The sequence below is a fragment of the Equus quagga genome, unplaced genomic scaffold (assembly GCF_021613505.1).
Source record: "Equus quagga isolate Etosha38 unplaced genomic scaffold, UCLA_HA_Equagga_1.0 153_RagTag, whole genome shotgun sequence".
Lineage (NCBI taxonomy): Eukaryota > Metazoa > Chordata > Mammalia > Perissodactyla > Equidae > Equus > Equus quagga.
The window spans coordinates 2416251-2435649 of NW_025796915.1; the positions used below are offsets into that span (position 1 = coordinate 2416251).

Here is a 19399-nt window from a genome sequence, read left to right on the forward strand (position 1 = left end):
CTCTCAGCGCCCTCCTAGACTAGGCCGACTGAATATCCACGTGGCAGCCCCTGGTGTGTCACAGCAAGTTGAAGTGTGATACCAACTACCGGTTACCAGTAATTAAAGTCCTAAAGGGTTGGTCATTTCTTTCAAAAGATTTTACGAAATCAGTGAGAGAGGCTCAAGACTGTCCCAATGTCACCTTCATTTTCTAGCACTTCAAAATGGCAGAGAGGGGTCCCCGCTTGCCTACCTCAGAGGGTTGCAGACAGGTGAGGTGGGTGTTGTTGTGGATAGAGGAGGAAGTCACAAATCCATCCAGTGCTTTACCTCTCTGCCCATTTCTTTTGGTTTTGCCAAAACCAGGCTGTGCCCATAGGATGTGTATCACGGCAAGAGAAAAAGGCTGAGCGCCCAGGGTCTAGGCCCCAGTTCCAGTGGCAGTGTCCCAGGGTGCCCATGGCCAGAATGTCTCCTGGCTCCAGACCACCCTTCCAGAAAAGCTTCTATGTCCTGGTTAAAATATGTTGGCAGTGCCCTGATGCTCAGAGAATGGCACACAAAACCCATAGCCTGGGATCCATCCTAGCCCCAGACACACTTCTTCCTAATTCCCCTCCTCTCCGTCCCACCAACCCTAGGCAATGGCCACAGTTCCCCAGTGCCAGGTCCTTTGATGCCACTGAGTTTCCATATATCTATCAGTTCCCCTGCTGAGAATGCTTTCTCTCGTCTCCGGTTGGCAGTCTCATTCTTCCAGCTAAAATTTCACCACCTCTGGGAAGCCTTCCAGAGATTCCCTAGTGAGCTGCTCCAGCATCTGTCTGCCCACCAACAGCCTACTGTCTCAGTCATGTTGTATTCTAAAGAACCGGATTTTGTAAAGATGATTGTGCATGCCTCACAGACAGACTGTGAGCTCCACAAGCATGGGGACCACATGTACTCAGCAGCATCTCAAAAAGGACTTACTAAATGGAGGTGATCCCTGGGCCCTGCACCTGCCAGGACACTGATGTGACACCACTGGAGTCAGTTTTGGTGATCAGGCAGTACCAGAGGGACTCTAATACAGAAAACAGGTGGAGAGTGAGAGCTTTGGGGAAAGGATGGGTGAGCAGTGAAGGGGAGAAGATTCAGGAAAAATCAGGGGATCAGAGGAGCAGTTCACGTACCCCTTTTTACTTTGAAGGCTCTTGCCTCTCCCCATTCCTGTCCGATGGAAGAGTCACTGAAAGCACCTGAGAGCACCGCTGGTGTGAAGAGGTAGAGGTTTATTGAAATATAAACATTCGAGAACATGTAAGATAGAAAATAGCCACAACATATACAGACACTTGCTGCAAGAGGACGTCTGAGGTATTTATCCACTGGCTAGGCTACCCATGTGCTATCACGTTTTCCTGGTTAGAATACATATAAGACGTTGGGGGGGGCCGGAACACAGCTGCCCCGGCCACCTGCCCACCACACGGCCTTCAGGTCTGCACCTTTAGGGGAAGCTCCTCTTGGCCCAGGGCCCTGTTCCGGGGGGCACCTGCTGGGACCCCACTCCTGGACTCTCAGGCTGAGACCCTGCTGTTGTCCTTGAGGACAGTGAAGGTTTGCTGAGAAGGTGAGGCTGGGCAAGATGCATGGGGAAAGGGAGAGGATCCAGTGACCGGAAAGACAGTGTGCTGTCCCTGCGTCCTCCGGGTGGGAAGAGTCCATCCTTCGTGACCAAACCCCTGAGAAAGACACACTGGCCAAATATCTGTGACACCTTCCAGTGGGCCCAGCGCCAGCCAACTGGGCTCCTCCCTGGCACCAGCTCCCGGGCTCCCTTCTCTGCCCACGCCCTGCGCTCGCCTGGTGGGGAAGGCTACTGAGGACTGAGGAGGGTCAGCCCCCCGTGGAGGGGCTGTGCGTTGGTCTGTTGGGGGGCTGGGGGAAGGAAAGAAGATGCAGCGCAGCAGAGCCGTGGCTTACCAGGCTGAGGTATCTGTTTTGTGCTCAAGCTTCTGATTTCCCTTTCCCTTCCCAGACAGGACGGAACGTGGGCCAGGCGTGGGCCCTGACCACCAGAGGCTGATGATGTCCGTGGGCGGCATTCCACTGATCACTGCAAGGCTTACTCGACTGCGAGGTGAGCCTTGTGTGAGAATCACCTCTTCTTACAACAGAGGAGCAGCCTGCTCCAGCCCAGGGTCCAAGAGGAGGCGGAGCTCTCTCGGCGTCTCCTCCTCTGGGGCAGCTGGACCTCTGCAAGGCCCACGGCCTGCCCGTGCCCTGAGGCAGGAATGCTGAGTGAAGGGGAGATGTCCTGCCCCTACCCTGGTGAGCTGGGGGTATGGGTGTGGGACTGGCCCCACTCTGGCAGGAAATGGGTCAAGGACCATCTTCAGAACTGGTGTGGTTTCAGGACCCAACCTGCACAACAGCGGGCCTCTCTGTTCACCTCCTCCCCCACCTGTGATCCCTGAGTCATCTCTCCTGCCTGCCTCCCCCACCTCCTCACTGGGGTCTTAGGGAAGGGCCAGAGGGGCTGGGGTAACAAATCATTTGCTCGGCTTTGGGGGTGATCTGCTTTCATTCTTTGGTGCTACAATAACAATAAAAATTAAAAAAAAAAAGTCAGCAAAACACATATAAAAAAGATTTCAGAAATGCAAATACTTCCTGAAGAATCAAACATCAACAATTACAAATCTGAGGTATTTCAATGAACCTGACATCAGCAGGTTTGGGGATGCTGGGGCTGAGACGGCCCCATGAGAAGAAGGGAGGCCCAAGGGACAAGTGGGCTGTTCTCGGGACTGCTGGCCAACAAGGGAGAGTGGGGAACGTGAGATCTGGGAGGGTCGGGAGGGTCAGTGTGGAGTGGGTGCCAGGACCTGCCTGGGCAGCCCCGAGGCCCCGCCTCTCCCTCAGCAGATGCCCAGTAGGCCCTGGGACCTGAGGACTGCCCGCAGGTGACCTTTCCTGGGACAATTAAAAGGGGCAAGTGGGGCCCTGAGGACTGCTTCAAGACTTGAATCTGAGGGACCCACACCCTAGGAACCAAACATGGTAGGCAAGGTGGGCTTGGACGGCCCTATCCCATGCCCAGCAGAGAAAGTCCATGGAGGCCTGCTCTTGGCTCCCAGCAGCCCCACAGGGGAGTTACAGACTGGGGACTGAGCAGGGGAAGAGACCAGTGACCCTGGGGTCATGGCAGAAGGGAGGGGAAGGGAAATAAATTAAAGGGAAAGGAATATGGAAGGCCTCCAGCCCCGTGTCGGCTTACAGATTGTCGATACACTGTGCCCGGGATTCGAGGTGGCCTGGGAACCCTGGAGGAAGCTGGATGCCCACAGACCCCACCCAGTTCTCCAGGACAATCCCTGATTGGACAACGCTGCCCTGTCCTGCCCCTCGAGCCTCCCCCTGTCCCCAGAGTACAGCAGGACCCGAATGGAGCCTGGACAGACAGACATGTCCAAACTCTCAACATCTGGCCAAATGGTGTTTGACGTGGGCTCCATGAGATGAGGTAAATTCTGTGCATCAGCTTCCTTCACTCTCAACAGGAGAGTGGGGAATGGGAAGCTGGGTCTGCCCTTCAGAGGGACCAGCTGGTGGAGGGCTCTGCACTGGGGGTGCCCCGAGATGAGGTAGGACTTGGTGAGCAGTGTGAACTGCTGCTGCTGCTGGCGCTGCTGCCGATGCTCTGGGGTGCAGATCCCGCGATGAGGTGGACCACAGGCTTCTGGGCAAACAGCACACCTGGGGTAGGGGAGGAGACGAAAGTGTGAGCAGATGCGGAGAGGGGCAGGTTCAGTTCATTTCCACCGTATTGTCTGTGCCTAACTCTGCACAAGACTCCATTCTAGACATCGTGCTAGTGCTGACAGATGTCCAAACCCTGTCCTGCCCTCAGGGGCTTCTAGGCCCGAGAGGAGGACAGACAGGGAAACAGAGTAATTCTGCTGAAATGTCACAAAGGCTCTGGGGGAAGTGTACATGGGGCACTGTGGGAACCAAAAGGTTTTGGAGGGCAGGGGAGACTTGATCAGGAAAGGCTCCAGAGGGAGAGCATGCCTAGACTGTCAGAAAAAGGGCCAAATCAAGAAGGGATGGTTTGCAGGCAAAGGAGATCTGAGAGAACAAAGAGCAGAGAGAGGCAGCGAATGTGCTGGGTTGACACAGTGGCGTGCAGTGACTAGGGGATGCCGAAGGCAAGACACGGGAGCAGGTGAGGCTGGAGAGACAGGAGGGCGAGGTAACGGGGCCTGTATGCCTCTTAGGAAGCCCGGGGTGTACCCGGTAGGGGTCATAAAGCCCTTGAAAGTTTTTTGTTATTTTTTTTGAGAAAGATTAGCCCTGAGCTAACATCTGCTGCCAATCCTCCTCTTTTTGCTGAGGAAGACTGGCCCTGAGCTAACATTGTGCCCATCTTCCTCTACTTTCTATGTGGGATGCCTACCAGAGCATGGCGTGCCAAGCGGTGCCATGTCCGCACCCAGGATCCGAACCAGCGAACCCCAGGCCGCTGAAGCAGAACATGAGCACTTAACCGCTGTGCCACCGGGCCAGCCCAAAGACTCATTCTTTTTTTTGAGGAAGATTAGCCCTGAGCTAACATCCATGTGCATCTTCCTCTACTTTATATGTGGGATGCCTACCACAGCATGGCTTGACAAGCAGTGTGAAGGTCTGCACACAGGATCCGAACCAGCAAACCCCAGGTCGCCAAAGCAGAACATGTGAACTTAACTGCTGCGCCACTGAGCCAGCCCTCCCTTGAAAATTTTCAGGGAAGGGACATCATGAGATGTAAGTTACAGAATGCTCTCTGTGGGGTTGGGAGGAATATGGGTGATGGAGGCCTGCAAGGTAGCCACTCTAGCAGGGGAAGAGAGGTCTGAACCGGGGCGGTGGTGGCAGCAAGGATGGGAGAGGAGGAGAGGGAGCACGGAGGAGCGCTGCCTGCTTAGCTCTGGGGGACGAGAACAGGCATGAGGAGCTCTCAGGAACAACTTCCAGGCTCCCTGCCTGGGCAACTGCACACCCACTGAGAAGGGCACAAGTGGGACAGGGACTGAGGCAAGTGAGGTTTGGGGAGCCTTCAACTCTCTTCTGAGTGCTCCCCATTCTGAGAAAGAGGCATTGTCTTCTCCTTTCTCCTCACAGAGGACGAGAGGATACTGAGATCCAGGCGCTGATCTCCTCCGTCCCTGCCTTCTCCACAGAGCCACTCCTAACCCCCAAGCCTCCTGGACCACCACAGCACACCAGGAGGCAGAGGGCACTCTGGCCCTACCAGCTGGCTCGCCCGGTCTCCTCGAGGGGCTCCTATGTCAGGCAGAGACCTCAGCATGTGGCCTCTGAAGCGCCAACTACGTGGTGCCTGCGAGGCAGCCTGGCAGCACAGCCTCTCTGCAGGCTGCTTGCAGGCTGCTTCCAGGAGCTCTGCCCCTTCCCTGTCCTGACCCTGATGCCACAGCGGGTGGCCCAGCAGAGATCCCAAGTATGAGGCCTGCCGGTGGTGCCTCAGGGGGACTAGTCCCCAGCCCCCAGGACAGGAGCACTCACAGAGACAGGAGCAGGCCCCCATTTTGGTGGAAGGTGCAGCTGTAACGCCCTCCGCAGGCCCCTCCTTCTGCCTCTGTAACAGGAGGCCAATGCCCAGGCTCCCGGAGGAGGCCACTGGCTCGTGTGCCCCGGGGGCTCCCTGGCCGCCACTCATGAAGCTGCACTTAAGAGTCGGCTGCATTTGTTCCCAAAGAAATGGGAATGGGAAAAGGATGGCTGTTTCTATGAAAATGAAGTTGAGTGTCTTGGATAGTCTTGGTAAAGATGCTAAAGCAACCAACAAACAAAAAAACAAAAAACCTATTGCCATTAGATTTAGGGAGACAGAACTGTAAAAGACTTGGGAAAATTTTCAAAAAAAAATATAGGCTGATTCTGCTGCACTCAGATTCCACTGCTTGTAGCTCAGTCCTTGGTCCATTTTATTTTTTATTTTTATTTATTTATTTTTCTTGAAGAAGATTAGCCCTGAGCTAAGATCTGCCATCAATCCTCCTCTTTTTGCTGAGGGAGATTGGCCCTGAGTTAACATCTGTACCCATCTTCCTCTATTTTATATGTGGGACACCTGCCACAGCATGGCTTGACAAGCGGTGCGTAGGTCCGCACCCAGGATCCAAACCAGCAAAACCCGGGCCACCAAAGCAGAATGTGCAAACTTAATTGCTGCGCCACAGGGCTGGCCCCTGCTTGGTCCATTTCAAAGAAGGGGACTGAAAGATGATGATTAGGAAGAGAAGAGTTGAACCACAGTCAAAGAAAGGAGAGCGATGCATTAGAAGACTGTAATGGTGGACACTGATGTGACTTACAATATGATGTGTAAGGCGGTTGACTATAACTCTTCACATTAAATGACTTTTTCAATTAATGAGCCAACCATTGATCCAAAACGGTTAGATGAAGGATTTCTATCATTCTGTCAAAGGTGGAGGGACGGACCTGTCATCCTGTTAGCAATCCTCAGCTCCTACTGGTCCAGAAGAACCACCTGACCTTTGGGACCTGGAAACTACAAAGAAGGAAGCCACCCCCGGGAAGGTTTTCAGATAGGACAGTGACAAGAGGGCCCCCACACCGGCAGCCTCCCTTAGAGCTCCAGGAGCCTCACCTGTGTAGGTGGTACCATCGATGTCCACAGACATGTTGATGCTCCCAATGCTGCTCGTGGTCAGGTTCAGTGCTGCAGCCGACGCCTCTGATCTGTCTTCTGCTGGGACAAGGAAGACAGCAGGCCTGGTCAGGCCTCCTGGCTCTTTTGTTGTCCTCTCTGAGGTTCTCCCACTCTCCCTGCCTGACCGTGGCAGGATGAGGCCTCCCACTGTTAGAGAGCATCTGTATAACCTTCACTTGAGGGTAAGGCCTGGCAGGAGAACCAGGCTTGCCAGCATTCTATTGCTTGCTTTCTCCACTGAGCCACTTCACTTCCCAAGTCCTGCTGCTCTCGGAGAAAAGGGATCAGTTGGCAAGGAGGCTGACCTTGGCTCACAGCTGTGCACTGACACTTTCAACGCGATTCAGCAAGGCCTAACTGAGCACCCTCTATCCATCAGGCTGGGGATCAGAGACCAGTAAGACCCAGTCCCTGCCTCTGAGGACTCGCCTTGCCGCCTCCTCCCCATAACCAGGCTGGGAAGTCCTCAAGGAGAGGGTCTACCTGCCCAGCACATGGCCTAGCACCCGGCACTCCATCTCCACCTGAGCATGTGGGGTTCAGGGAAGGCTGCGGGTGCTGGCACATAGGGCCTCTGCCCAGCTCACCCCAGGCTCCACCCTTTCATTACGCAGACAGCAGAGATTCTTCCAGATGAGTTGCCTTTTCTATTAGCCTCTGGCTTGTGCAGGACCAGGGGCACCTGGCCCTGAATGGGTAACAGGGTGGAGGCCTGCTGTGCGGGCTGTTAGCTCCAGCTCCCTTCTGCTCCTCGCTCAGGGGAAAGTGGGACAGGGAGGGGCTGCCTGGGAATATGCACAGCAACCTTCACACCTGATTTCTTCCCAACACATGCTTATTCATGTTTGTTCTGAGACAGAGCCAAGGGCAAGAATGACAAAGAATATGTGTGTGAAGAGGAAAAGGGGAGAAGGAGGAACAAGGAACATGGCACTGTAGTTTGGGGGAGAGAAGGTGGAGCACCTAGGAAATGCAGAGGTGAGGGGAGGATGTCAATAATGCTGCCAAACTTGTACTTCCTCCTTTCCTTTCATTCCCCAGGGTCACTGGCAGCCTGGCCTGAGGCAACACTGGCTCCTCGCTGAGCCTCAGGAATAGAGGTGCTGTCTTCCTCCCAGGCCAGAGACCTACATCCCGTGAGGTACTGGGGTGAAGGCTGAGCCCTTTAATTTGGATACATCAAAAGGCTCGTGGGGGGGGAGAGACACAGCAGCTGTTCCTGAAGGTCTCCGGCCCCTCCTCCAACAACCTCTTTTCTTTTTTGCTAAAGAACAGGGCACTGCCTGAGGCGATTTCTGGCCCCTTGAAAAATGACCTTTGCTTGGTGAACTCAGATCTCAGTGGCCATGATTTCATATGGTTTTCTGGCCTCTAGACCTTTCTAGGGGCCTGGAGGGGCCTCACCCTGGTGCTGGGGGACGGTCCTGGGGCCATGCCCTTGACTGGAGCCGGGCTGGCACTCATCAGGAGGGGAGGAACCTGCCCTGGGCCAGCGCTCACCCCTGCCGTTGATCCTGATCTTCATGGGCAGCTGCCGTGCCATGCTGAAAAAGTTGCGCTGGAAGGCCTGCTGTACCAGGCGCTGCTCCTCCTCCGACAGCCGGGATGTCTTCTTCTCAGGGGGCTCCCCTGACTCCAGCCGTTCCCGCAGCTGCTCCAGCGTGGCCGTCCGGGTAGTGGCCTGCTGGCCTGCCAAGGTCACAGGCACAGCCAGGCGATTTGGCACGGGCACTGTTGTCACTGAGACTCCATCACCTGGCAAAAGCACCAGAGCTGGACCCACCCACAATCCACCCTCCTGCCTGACAGCCGACTCCCCCACCCAGTCTTGGACACGGGGAACTTGGCTCCCTCCCTCCTCTCCCAAGGGCCTTGCAGACCTTTCCTGAGAGTGGTGGCTGGGGATATCCGAGGGCTGCTGGTATTGGTGCCACTGCTGGAGCCCAGTCCAAGGATGGGGAAGCGGATCTTTGGTGGGGAGAGAAGGGCAGGGGCCCCGGCAGCCGCAGCAGTGGCAGCAGTGGGCGAGTAGCCAAAGAGAGAGGAGCTGTAGCTGGGCCGCCGGCCCTCCCTCCGGTTGCCATCAATGGCTGCCTGGAGCTCAGCTGGGGAGCTCAAGGCTTTCTTCTCACACTCGTAGGCATAGAGGTACTTCATGTACCTGGAGGGAAGGAAGGAAGCAAGGAGAACAATGCAAAACACGTACCAGAGACCGCTCACTTTAAGTTGATGGGTCTCTGGAAGCTGCCTCTGCTGGACGGGCCTCTAGGACAAAGGATCACAACCTGAGCACTTGATGGAAAAGTCCAGGACTGCTGGACACTCGGCCCCAGGCCCCTCTAACTGCTACTCAATTCTAAACACTGCTCAGACTGGAGGCATCGTTAAGGTGAATAGGTAACATCTTCCCTAACTTCCTACACCCCACGAGAAATTAGGCCCATGTTTTGCCACGTATTTCCGGTTCCTTGATCTCCAAACCATTCTAAGTAAGCTGGTCAGAGAGGTGCAATTCCTCCTGTTGTGCGTGGACCCAGAAATGCTGTCCCTCTTAGTGTCAGATGTCCCAAAAAGCAATTCTCTACCTAAGAACTGTGAGAGAAAGACTGTTATACTGCTTATGACTCTGTCCCCAATTCTGCTGGAACCGTTCCATTAGATAAAGCCCTTTCACTTTCCAACAAGGTCATAACATGCCACCTAACTGATATGTCAGCTGCTCATTCCTTATTCTTCATAGAGCAACTTCCAGTGTGTTCCAAGACCAGACTCCCCTCTGGCCCTCATTCTCCAATGTTTCACTGCTTCTATCACCCTTGTAATTAACTCAAATGGTTACAAAAAGAGGTCACCAATCCCAGTGGGGCCTGACTGCCTGCCTTCCTCTGGGTCCTCTGTTGCTGGGCAAGCTGAGTGTCGGGGAGGAAGAGCCAGGCTTAGACTGGAGCTGCTGTGTGGGAGTCAATGTCCTGGAAAGGGAAGCCCAGGTGGGAATCTCAGCTCTACCATTTATTAGCTGGTATGACCTTGACTGAATAATTTAACCTCTGAGATTTGGTTTTTATTATCTGGAAAGTGAAGACAACACTTCCTTTACAGGGTTGACGGGAGGTTTGAATGAAACAGAATGGTGAAGCAGCAGCGCATGGGGACATTGGGGGACAGGGCTCTCACTGGTACTTGGGTCTAGCAAGGGAGTCACCTCAGCAAGCTCCCGGCTGTTTCGGGAATTCCACTCATCTTGCTCACTGTACAGTGGAACATCCTTCCTTCCCCTCCTCTAGGTTAAAACCTCCCCTTTTCCAGCCTCGGCTTCCTCTCTCCAAGCCCTGGCTGCTCACTGTGTCCTCAGGGTGAAGGCGGCACTGGTGATAGATGTGGGCAGGTTCAGGCCTTTGGTGATCTCCCTCCAGATCTTCTTGTTGATGATCTCCACCAGGCCCCCCTTCTCCGTCACCAGCTTATAGAGCATGTACAAGTCCAGGATCTGCTTGGCCATGATGGGGATTCGGTTGATGGGGGTCCCTGTGATTGTCCAAAGAGAGAAACAGTGGGGTATGTCATCATCGAGCAGAGAATACATCTGCTTATGCATACCACCTTCTGCTGAGTTGGAAATCTGTCGGGAAATCTGCTTAGAAGTAAATTTGACTTAAACCCTTAAAAGCCTGGAAGCTCTCAGACTAGCTGCCAGTTGTCCTTGGGATGAGCAGAAAGATAGGTCCAACTCACAGGCTGTGTGGCCTTGGGTGAAACATGTAGCCTCTCGGGGTCTCTTTTCCCATCTGTAAATAAGAGGGCTGGACTAGATGACTTTGAAGATTTATTTTTTATTTTCTATTTTTTTGTGCTAGCAGTAGAGTTCAGATTCTCTCCTAATGATGTGGCAACTCACACTCCTCTGGAGCCTCAGAAGCCAATCAGCTGCCTCCTCAGGGAAGCCTTCCCCGCCGGTCCTGCCCTATCATCCCCCGGGCAGTTCCCTGGCTTCTCCTTTGCAGCTCTCAGTGCAGTTGTAACAGTGTTTTATTTGCATCCTGCCTGCTTTCTCCTCTCCTGCTGCAGGATGCAGAAATGTTTTTTTTCTCTCCTGTGTCCCCACCATGTCAAAGGAGCTGCTGGACACACAGGTCTCCAGAGGGATGAAAAGCTACTCAACAGTTCTCTCCCCACTAATCACTCTGCCGAGTCCCTGGCCTCTGAAAGAGGGAGGGTCAGCGCAGCTTCCGGCCACGGGCCCGAAGGGAAGTGAGAGGAGCCAGGGACTTGATTAGGAAACCGGGCACCGGGCAGGAAGGCCTACTAATGAGCACCAGGGGACGGCAGGGAGGGCGGGGCCAGAGCCCTGTTCACAGGCGGCCGGGATGCTCGTCAGGAGGCGTGATGGATGACTGTCATTTGGCAGCCTCGAGATTAATGATCTGGAGGTCAGAGGGGAGAATTCCACAGGGAAGGGTCACCGTCCAGGGCAGCGTATGAGACTTGTTGCCTTTTGATGGCAAACCCCTTTTACTGTACACAGACTGCTCCTCCCGTCTTGCCCCTCTCCCACTGCCCCAATCTTGCTGAGGTCTCACTGACTGCCTGGTGGACTTCAGGCCAGCTTGATTAGAGAAGAACTGTTTGTTTCGCTCCTCCCACTTCTTTCCCCTCAAGGAATGGCATTTTCTTCTCAGCCCTGGAACATCAGCCTCATCAACTCTTCTATAGGAGAATTCAAGCCAGAGAATGCAGTGAGGGGTCCCACATTTATGAAGAGAAAGCAGCGTGAGCATGAACACATGGGACTGCTATGGTGGGAGCAGGCCTCTTTTCTAAGTGTGGAGAGGGAGTTAGAGGTCTCGAAGACCTTTGTCTTGACCAGCTGGTCTTTGGAGGGTCAAGGATAAAGGGGTCATGGAGTTAAATTCAAAGATTCACAGGGAAAGCATCAGAGGATTAATGGCATCCGCCTAAGACACACAGCCCGCGTGTTGGTTACCTTCTCCCTTTGCTGCTCTAGATGGTAAACCTTATTCCTGTCATAAAGACAAGAGCCTGATGCAGCAGAACTGGTCCCCTGGCAGGACAGGGCTAAGGATCACCTCCTTTTGGAGGCCTGACTGCCGGGGCACCCTCACGGCCTGGCAAGTTCATACTCTCCATGGCATCACCTGGAGACTCTGGGAGGACCACTCCTAAGGTCCCCTCACATAGGCCCCCTCAGTTCACATTTCCTGAAGCTTCCAGGACATCTTCACATGTGTGACCTGTTCCCTTCCAAGTCAGAATGTTCACACTAAGCTCCCCTTCATCCCCTAAGCTAGCTCCCTTTTCCCACTGCTTCCTCCTCTTCCAGCAACACCATCACTCTTTGAAGTCTTAGGCAGAAACCTCAGAGGCAGCCCTGGCTCCTCTTCTCTCCTGTTTCACCCACCTTTAGGTTGTAATGAGGCTTCTCCGATTCTTCCTTTGAGGTGCCTCTCAAAGCTATCTTCCTTTCTGGCCCATAACCACTACCCCAGACCAGGCCCTTGGTGGCTCACAAATAGATGCCTACAGCAGCCACTCACCCATGCACTCAATCTGCACACTGCTGCCAGACAATCCTACTAAAATACTACTTTACCATATTACTCACAACCTTGTTTAAAAAGCTACAAAGACTCTTATTGCCTACCCATCCCACCGTACATGTTCAGTCTCACGACCTGTGTTCGTCAACACTCCTTAAAAGATTACGTATGAAGCATTTCCAACACATCCCAGCAACTCACTCTCACTCCAGTGAGTCAGGGCTTCTCACTGTCACCCCTAAAACCACGCTCATTTCTCCCCTAATTTTTGCTTTGTGCTCTCCCTCCTCATCAAGCCTAAAATGATCTGCCTCTGCTCAAATCACCTCTACAATGGCCTTCAACCTGCACTCCCTCCAGGGAGAACTTTCTCACTACTCCTGTTCACGTGGATTTCTTCCTGCTCAGAATTTCTACTATAAACCCTACAAGTTCAGCAAATAATTATTCTGATTGTTTCATGTACAGTCATGAGTCACTTAACGACAGGGATAAGTTCTGAGAAATGCGTCATTAGGCGATTTGGTCGTTGTATGGCATCGTAGAGTGCAAGATGGTGGAGCCTACTGCACACCTAAGCTACATGGCGCTCATCTGATGGACCACCGTTGGACACACAGTTTGTTGGTGACTAAAATGTCGTTATGCGGCACATGACTGCATGTTTGCCTGGTGTCCCAGGAGGACTGCAAGCTCTGTGAAGGCAGGGATTGTTTTTCCTTCACATGTCTCGAATATTGTGCTATTTAATAAATCAAACCACCATGCAGACTAAAAAACAAAAGTGCTTCTCAGAGTCAAAAACAAGCAGCTCCATGGTAACCCAAGTGGGAATCTTAACTGCATTTCCCTCATGCTTGTGGTGTGCCCGCCAGGACCCGTCACTAGCTTTCAATGTCTAATGCTGAGAGCGCTGAATAGAAGTCACCTTCTCTTCTCAAGTCCAAGCAGGTTCATCAGGGTCACAACCCTTACTAAACAGATGGGGCAACTGAGTCTCAGAGTGGTTAAGCTCTTTGTGTGAAAGTCTCACAGTAAGAGGACTAGCAGCAGAATGGATGGAGAGTTGGGGCTTTTGAGAAGGTAAAGAAACGATGACCTCATTCAGTGGGGCCAAAGAGAAGGGAAAACGTATTAAAGAGGGGAGGGGGCTGGGGCTGTGACCTACACAGAACAGGTGTGGCTGAGCATATAACTACCAAGCAGAGCTTGCCCAGGCAATGGAGGGCTGTCCTTCAGAACAGTCCCCCTGGTGAGCCAGCTACCACCAGGTTTTGGAACTCCACTTGGGAAAAGCCTTCAGAGTTTGCACTATTTTCGTTTGAATCTCTTCAACGGTGGTAAATCTTCAAAAGTAAAGGGTGTATTTTACGTTTAGAAATGGCCATTCACAGAGGCAAGCCAGAATAGGATGAAGTAACCAGGCTGTTTATACTGATTTTGTTTGAAGATGGGTGTGACCATAAACCATGACAGATTTTCTAGTATGGCTCAAACTGCCTTTGAAGGCCACTCCCCAGAGAAGAATTATAAATTCTGAGTAGCCATTGAACTAAATGTCTAGCTATTTAAAATGGCTTCTTTGAAAGACAACGTTACAGATGCAGAAATTTCATTAAAAATTGGCCTTTTCATAGTCACCCACAGTGTGACTGCATTAGGCTGAGAACTGGTCAGGGACAAGGGGAACAGAGGTAGATATCGGACCTGAGAGGACAAGGAAGGGGCGAAGTGGTGTCTGAAGTCAAGGACGTAAGCCTAACCAAAGAGGGACCTCTTCCAAGCTCTCCAGAGAAACCACAGGCCAGGGGTGCACTGGGACCCTGGTGGTGACCCCAGCAGCCGTGCTCAGTGGCCCAGCCCTATCTGGGCATACAGGAATCTTGCTTTCCCTCACATGGGCCCCTACGGCTTGGCCAGGCACCCTGGTTCCAGAGGTCAGTGGGTAGGGGGCACAGGCGCTTTCTTCCTTGTGTGGACACCTGTGACACTGCTAAAAGTAGCTCCCAGTGCAGACAGGCCCCTCGGTACTGTCAGAAATAAACTTGAGGCTATTCTGAGAGCTAGCTCCCGACGACAGTACGGTTTTCTCACATTATCCAAATAATCCAGAAACAAAACCTGCCCTGGCTTCAATTCTTCTGACAACAAGGAGGAGCAGGATCCTCAGGCTGCCCTGTGTCTGCAGCCTGCTCTGTGCTTGACAGCCCTGGCGTCCACCTCCTTTGTCCTAAGACTCAAGTATGAAGAGAGAAGGGAGAAGGCCTTTTAGCTGAGTTTACTTGCCTGAACAAGAAAGAAAACCAATACATTATACTGGGCAGTGGGAATGGGGGATCGACATATTCAGCCTCAGTTTCCCCATCTGTGAAATGAGGACTTTGGACTAGACGACTCTCAGTTCTAAACTCCTATGGGGCTATGAATAAAAATGAAACAAAAACTGGTGATTGTGATTATTACAAAGGGATGGTAAGCTGGTTTGGGGAGCTTGCCTGAATAATGGAATAATGTTGCCAAGTGACCTTGAGATGGGTGGTTTGGGATCTTCTCCTATGAAGGGCCCCTGTGTGGCTTAGGACCAGGTCTGTGAAGTTCAAGTCCGTAAGCAATGGCTCTTTCCCTAGCCTTGCAGGGAAGCAGGGAGTCTCTGTCTTGCTCTCTGGGCCGGATTACATCTTCCTCTAAGGAGGCTCTTCATCTGAGAGGGGACAGGCCTCTGTCCACAATAAATGCAAAAGCAACCTGCAGAGAACCAGGAAGGGGGCAAAGAACCACTGCAGAGAGCTCTCTGTGGGTCACTGGTGTTGGCCCTGCAGGAGGCTGATCTCCTCCCCCATCACGCCTCCCAGAGCGGGGTGAGCACCTGATGGGGAAGCCTGCGGACTGTCAGTCACTGCTATCAAAGCAGGAGCTGGGGTTGAGGGTAATTAATCATGCTCCCTCTGACAGGAATCCAGGGCCTTATCTGTACCCCAAGAAATGCCGCTGGTCTCCAGTTCCCTCCTCAATAAAGGAGACTGACAGTTCCATCAAAGAGACCCCTTATCAGATTTCAGCCAGGGAGCCTGAGGCAGCCTGAGGGATGATGCAGAAAGGCTTTTATGAGGGCCACAGACCCAGTGAAGCCGTGGGGACTCCTGGGGCTTTAACCCTTGGTGGTGGGTATGCCTCCGGACACAGGCATTAGTGGGCCAAAGCTATAATCAGGAGTTTCCAGTGCAGATGGAGCCAAACAAAAGCTGCTCCCTGGCACTCTGCTCTCCTTCCCACCACTCAAACCATGGAGACAGAGGTGGGGGTAGGGGTGAGGGCATAGGGAGTCTCAGGATGGTCTCCTCTGGCACTGGAGATAAAGATTGGAGATGGCAGGAGTGTTGTGGGGAGCGCCACTTCCTCCCCACCGCAGAGAATGGGCAAGTTCCAATGAAGACCAGAAGCAATCAGGGGGCAGGGACCCCAGACAGAGCTGCATGGCTGTCTTCCTGCCTACTGGTCAGGGGTGAGGGCCCAGGACCCAGGGCGTGGCCCTCAGGGACCCTTGCTGCTTTTTCCTGACTTGGAAAAAGATCATTAATCATTTCCATAGCCTGTCAAGAGAGCTGGGCAGCTGACCAGAGAGCCTAGAAGAGTTAAGCCCCATGTTAAGTGGTGAACGTGCACAGACAGACAGGTAGGTAGGCCTCTTGCCCATTCCTCTGCATATTAATTCTTGCCCCGCTCTAGTCCCCAGGAACAAGTGGAGAAATGACTGGTGATTTTCCCCTCAGACTTGTTTATGTAGAAAACACTCCCCATCGGGAAACAGGGTAGCCGTGTCTGGTAGTGTGCAGTGCAGTGTGTAGTTGACTGTTCCTCAAGACAGGGAAGAGGCAAGGATGTGCAAATATCTAACACTGGACTGACAGGTATCCTTAAGCCCTCCAGCTCCGAGCTCCCACTGAGTGGGTCCAACTGACATATGGTATAGCACACTAATCTTAAGTATACAGCTCACTGGAGTGTTACTTCTGTGTGCACCCTTGTAACCATTCCTCAGATAAAAATACAGAACACTTCTAGCACCCCAAAAAACTCCTTCATGCCCCTTCCCAATCAATACCCATCCCCCGACCCCAGCCTTCCCAGGAGGTAGCCATTATTCTGACATGTATCACCACGGGTGATTTTCTTGAACTTTATATAAATGGAATCATGTAGTATATATTCTTTTGTGTCTGACGTCTTTTGTTCAACAACAGGTCTGTGAGAGTCACCCTCGTTGGGTACAGCAGTAGTTCATTCTTTTTTGTACGTGTGTGAGGAAGGTTGGCCCTGAGCTAACATCTGTGCCAATCTTCCTCTACTTTGTATGCGGCATGCCTCCACAGCATGGCTGATGAGTGGAGTAAGTCCAAGCCCGAGATGTGAACCTGTGCACTCCAGGCCGCTGAAGCGGAGCACACAGAACTTGGCCACAGGGCTGGCCCCCTAGTTCATTCTTTTTTATTGCTGTGGTATTCCACTATATGACTATGCCACCATTTATCCATTCTACTGTTGATGGGCATTTGAGTTCTTTCCAGTTTTTGGCTCTAATGAATGGTGCTGCTATGAGTATTCTTGTACGTGTCTCTCGGTGAACACAAGCACTCATTTCTGATGGGTATAAACCAGGAGGGAACTGCTGGGTAACAGGGTCAGTGTATGTTTAGCTTTAGTAAAATACTACCAAACAGATTTCCAAAGTGGTTATGCCCATTTACATTCCCATCAGCAATGCATGGGAGTTCTGGAGGCACCACAACCCAAGAGGTTAATTTTAAACTCATTATGCTTTCTGATACTCTAGCTCAGACAAACTGCTTTAGTTGAAGTTCAACAGTATGTGCAATGCTGTATTCTACTATGGCTATATATATATATAAAATTATGGTTATGGCTGCGCTGTCTCCTTCCTTAAAAACTGTGTTCAAAGAAGTTGGCCAAGGAGTTAGAAGGAGGTGGACTGTGGTGTCTTCTCTGTTTTGCTTTCTGCTGATCAACAGACCCGGCTGTCGTCTCCAGGAGAGTGGGTGGAAGGCTGCCCGGGGAGAGGCACAGCAACTCAAGGGCCTTCTGGCATGGGCAGCGCACCGCTCTCTGAGCTTCCACTGCCAGTCCGTGCCAGTAGCCTCTCAAGACCCACTAGACTTCCCCACAGTGTAAGGGGACCAAACCCTCACTTTAAACTTTGCCTGCATCAACCCTTGGACGACTTACTGACTACTGGCTCACCTTGGAACAAAGGAGGCAAAACTCATCAACCCAATTTTACCAAGTGCTAGAAGGACCAATAAAATATTTTGAAGGGGGAAGAGGCTGACTGTAATGACAAAAGTGGGCTATTCAAATTAATCATGCTTGGGGCCGGCCCTGTGGCCGAGTGGGTAAGTTCGAGACTCTGCCGCAGGTTCGGATCCTAGGCGCAGACATGGTACCGCTCTTCAGGCCATGCTGAGGTGGCATCCCCCACGCCACAACTAGAAGGACCCACAACTAAAATATACAACTGTGTACTGGGGGGCTTTGGGAGAAAAAGGAAAAATAAATTCTTAAAAAAAAAAAGTAATCATGCCTTTCAAAAACCAGGATCCCTTCCCATTATCATGGATAACTGGGTAGTTATAGGGTATTAAATGACTATTAAAAGTGGGGAAAAGAAAGTATATCAACAGCAGTTGGATCACCTGGGGAGAGAGAAAGATCTGGCCTCAGACAAACGGCTAACCCTGAGACAAACTCTTGCATTTTAGACTTTCATCTGTGGATAAAGGTAGAAAAGGAAGCCCGAAAGCCTATTTTATCTGACAGAGACAACGTATTTTAGTCTATCAGGAAGAATGTCCACGGCACAGACCATTTACTGCAAGATACAAAGAATATACAAGAAACTGCTTCCACCAAAAGGCAAAGCAATATATGTCACGAACATTTCCTTGCCTGAGATGGATAGATAAGCACACAACAGAAGGAAAAACACTCAAATTGCACTTTAAGGCAGACCAAGCCCTTTTCCCACAGTAAATTCTTTGTATATACACATCAAAAACAGATCCAACAAGCCATTTGGGAAAACCAAGGTCAGTTTGCAGCCTTGAACAGAACTGGTGGGGGAGGGAGGCAGTTTTCCGGGTGAGATCTTGACAAAACTTGTCTTCTACATGACCAAGCAGTTCCCCAGCCCAGTGTGCCCAACTGGGGCAGGGGCCGGAGAGGAGAGCCCCGCTCCTGGGCACTCTGGGTGTGTGCAAGATGCTACGATTAGGGCTTCTGTCTCCTGTGCCCCCACCCCCACTCCATCCTGCCTTGACAGACGGCAGCCTCTGTGCCACTGTGAACTGTCACATCTGCCCTTCCCTGAGAGATAGGCCTTACCCTGCAATGAAGACTCTTCTTGCACAAAGACTTCCACCCCATGTTAATCAGCCAGACGCTGTCAGCCCCTCCTAGCCACTGGCCTGTGGAGGCAGGCCAGCGCTCTCTGTGGGGCTCAGAAGGCTGAAGGAGAAGCAAGGCTTGTCCAAGGCCCCAAGGGGAAGTGATGGAGCTACGGGTGATGGGGGCCAAGTTTCTCAAAGGCAGTGCAGGAGAGGGAAAGAGCACTGGCCTAGGAGTCAGGAGACCCTAGGCTTAGATTCTGCGGCCTCAGGGAAGTCATGTAACCTGGGGCCAATTCTTCCTGGCTAACAAGATAACCTTTGCTCTCTCTACCCCACAGAGCTAGAGCTGTGGGGAGCAGCAGATCCCAATACTGGGTTGAAAGGGCTCTGTAAAGTGCAAGAGATAATAATAAAAATAACAGCAAAATTCTCCTCCTCTTCCTCCTCTTTGATGAAACCATACTTTCTATTCCACTGCCTAGGGAACAAGAGAATAAGCTTTTCTTCCTCACTGATAAAAGCAGAGTGGAACTGTCTATAAGCCTTTGCTTAGCAGACTTCCACATTAGTCCACTCCTTAGATTTCCCCTGGAAAATCTACCAGGGATTCATATCTCAGAAACCACCCACAGGGGGTTAAATTACCCAGAGAATTCTATTTACAATGGTTTGGCTTTATTTTGGCAAAGAAATGTGTGTATATTTTACACACACACACACACACACGGCAAAAG

At 52.0% G+C, this 19399-nt stretch overlaps 1 protein-coding gene across 1 annotated transcript in view; it reads right to left on the reverse strand.

Annotated features, from left to right (window-relative positions):
- Window positions 1-1253: 1253 nt before the first annotated feature.
- Window positions 1254-19399, reverse strand: part of LOC124233033 (AT-rich interactive domain-containing protein 3B) — a 51586-nt gene continuing 33440 nt past the window's right edge. The window contains exons 5-9 of the mRNA XM_046650031.1: window positions 10051-10234; window positions 8590-8870; window positions 8210-8464; window positions 6647-6745; window positions 1254-3726 (exon numbers count right to left, since the gene is read on the reverse strand). Of these exons, the coding sequence (XP_046505987.1) occupies window positions 3563-3726; window positions 6647-6745; window positions 8210-8464; window positions 8590-8870; window positions 10051-10234 (983 nt within the window). The 3' untranslated portion in view covers window positions 1254-3562. The remainder of the gene's footprint in view (window positions 3727-6646; window positions 6746-8209; window positions 8465-8589; window positions 8871-10050; window positions 10235-19399) is intronic.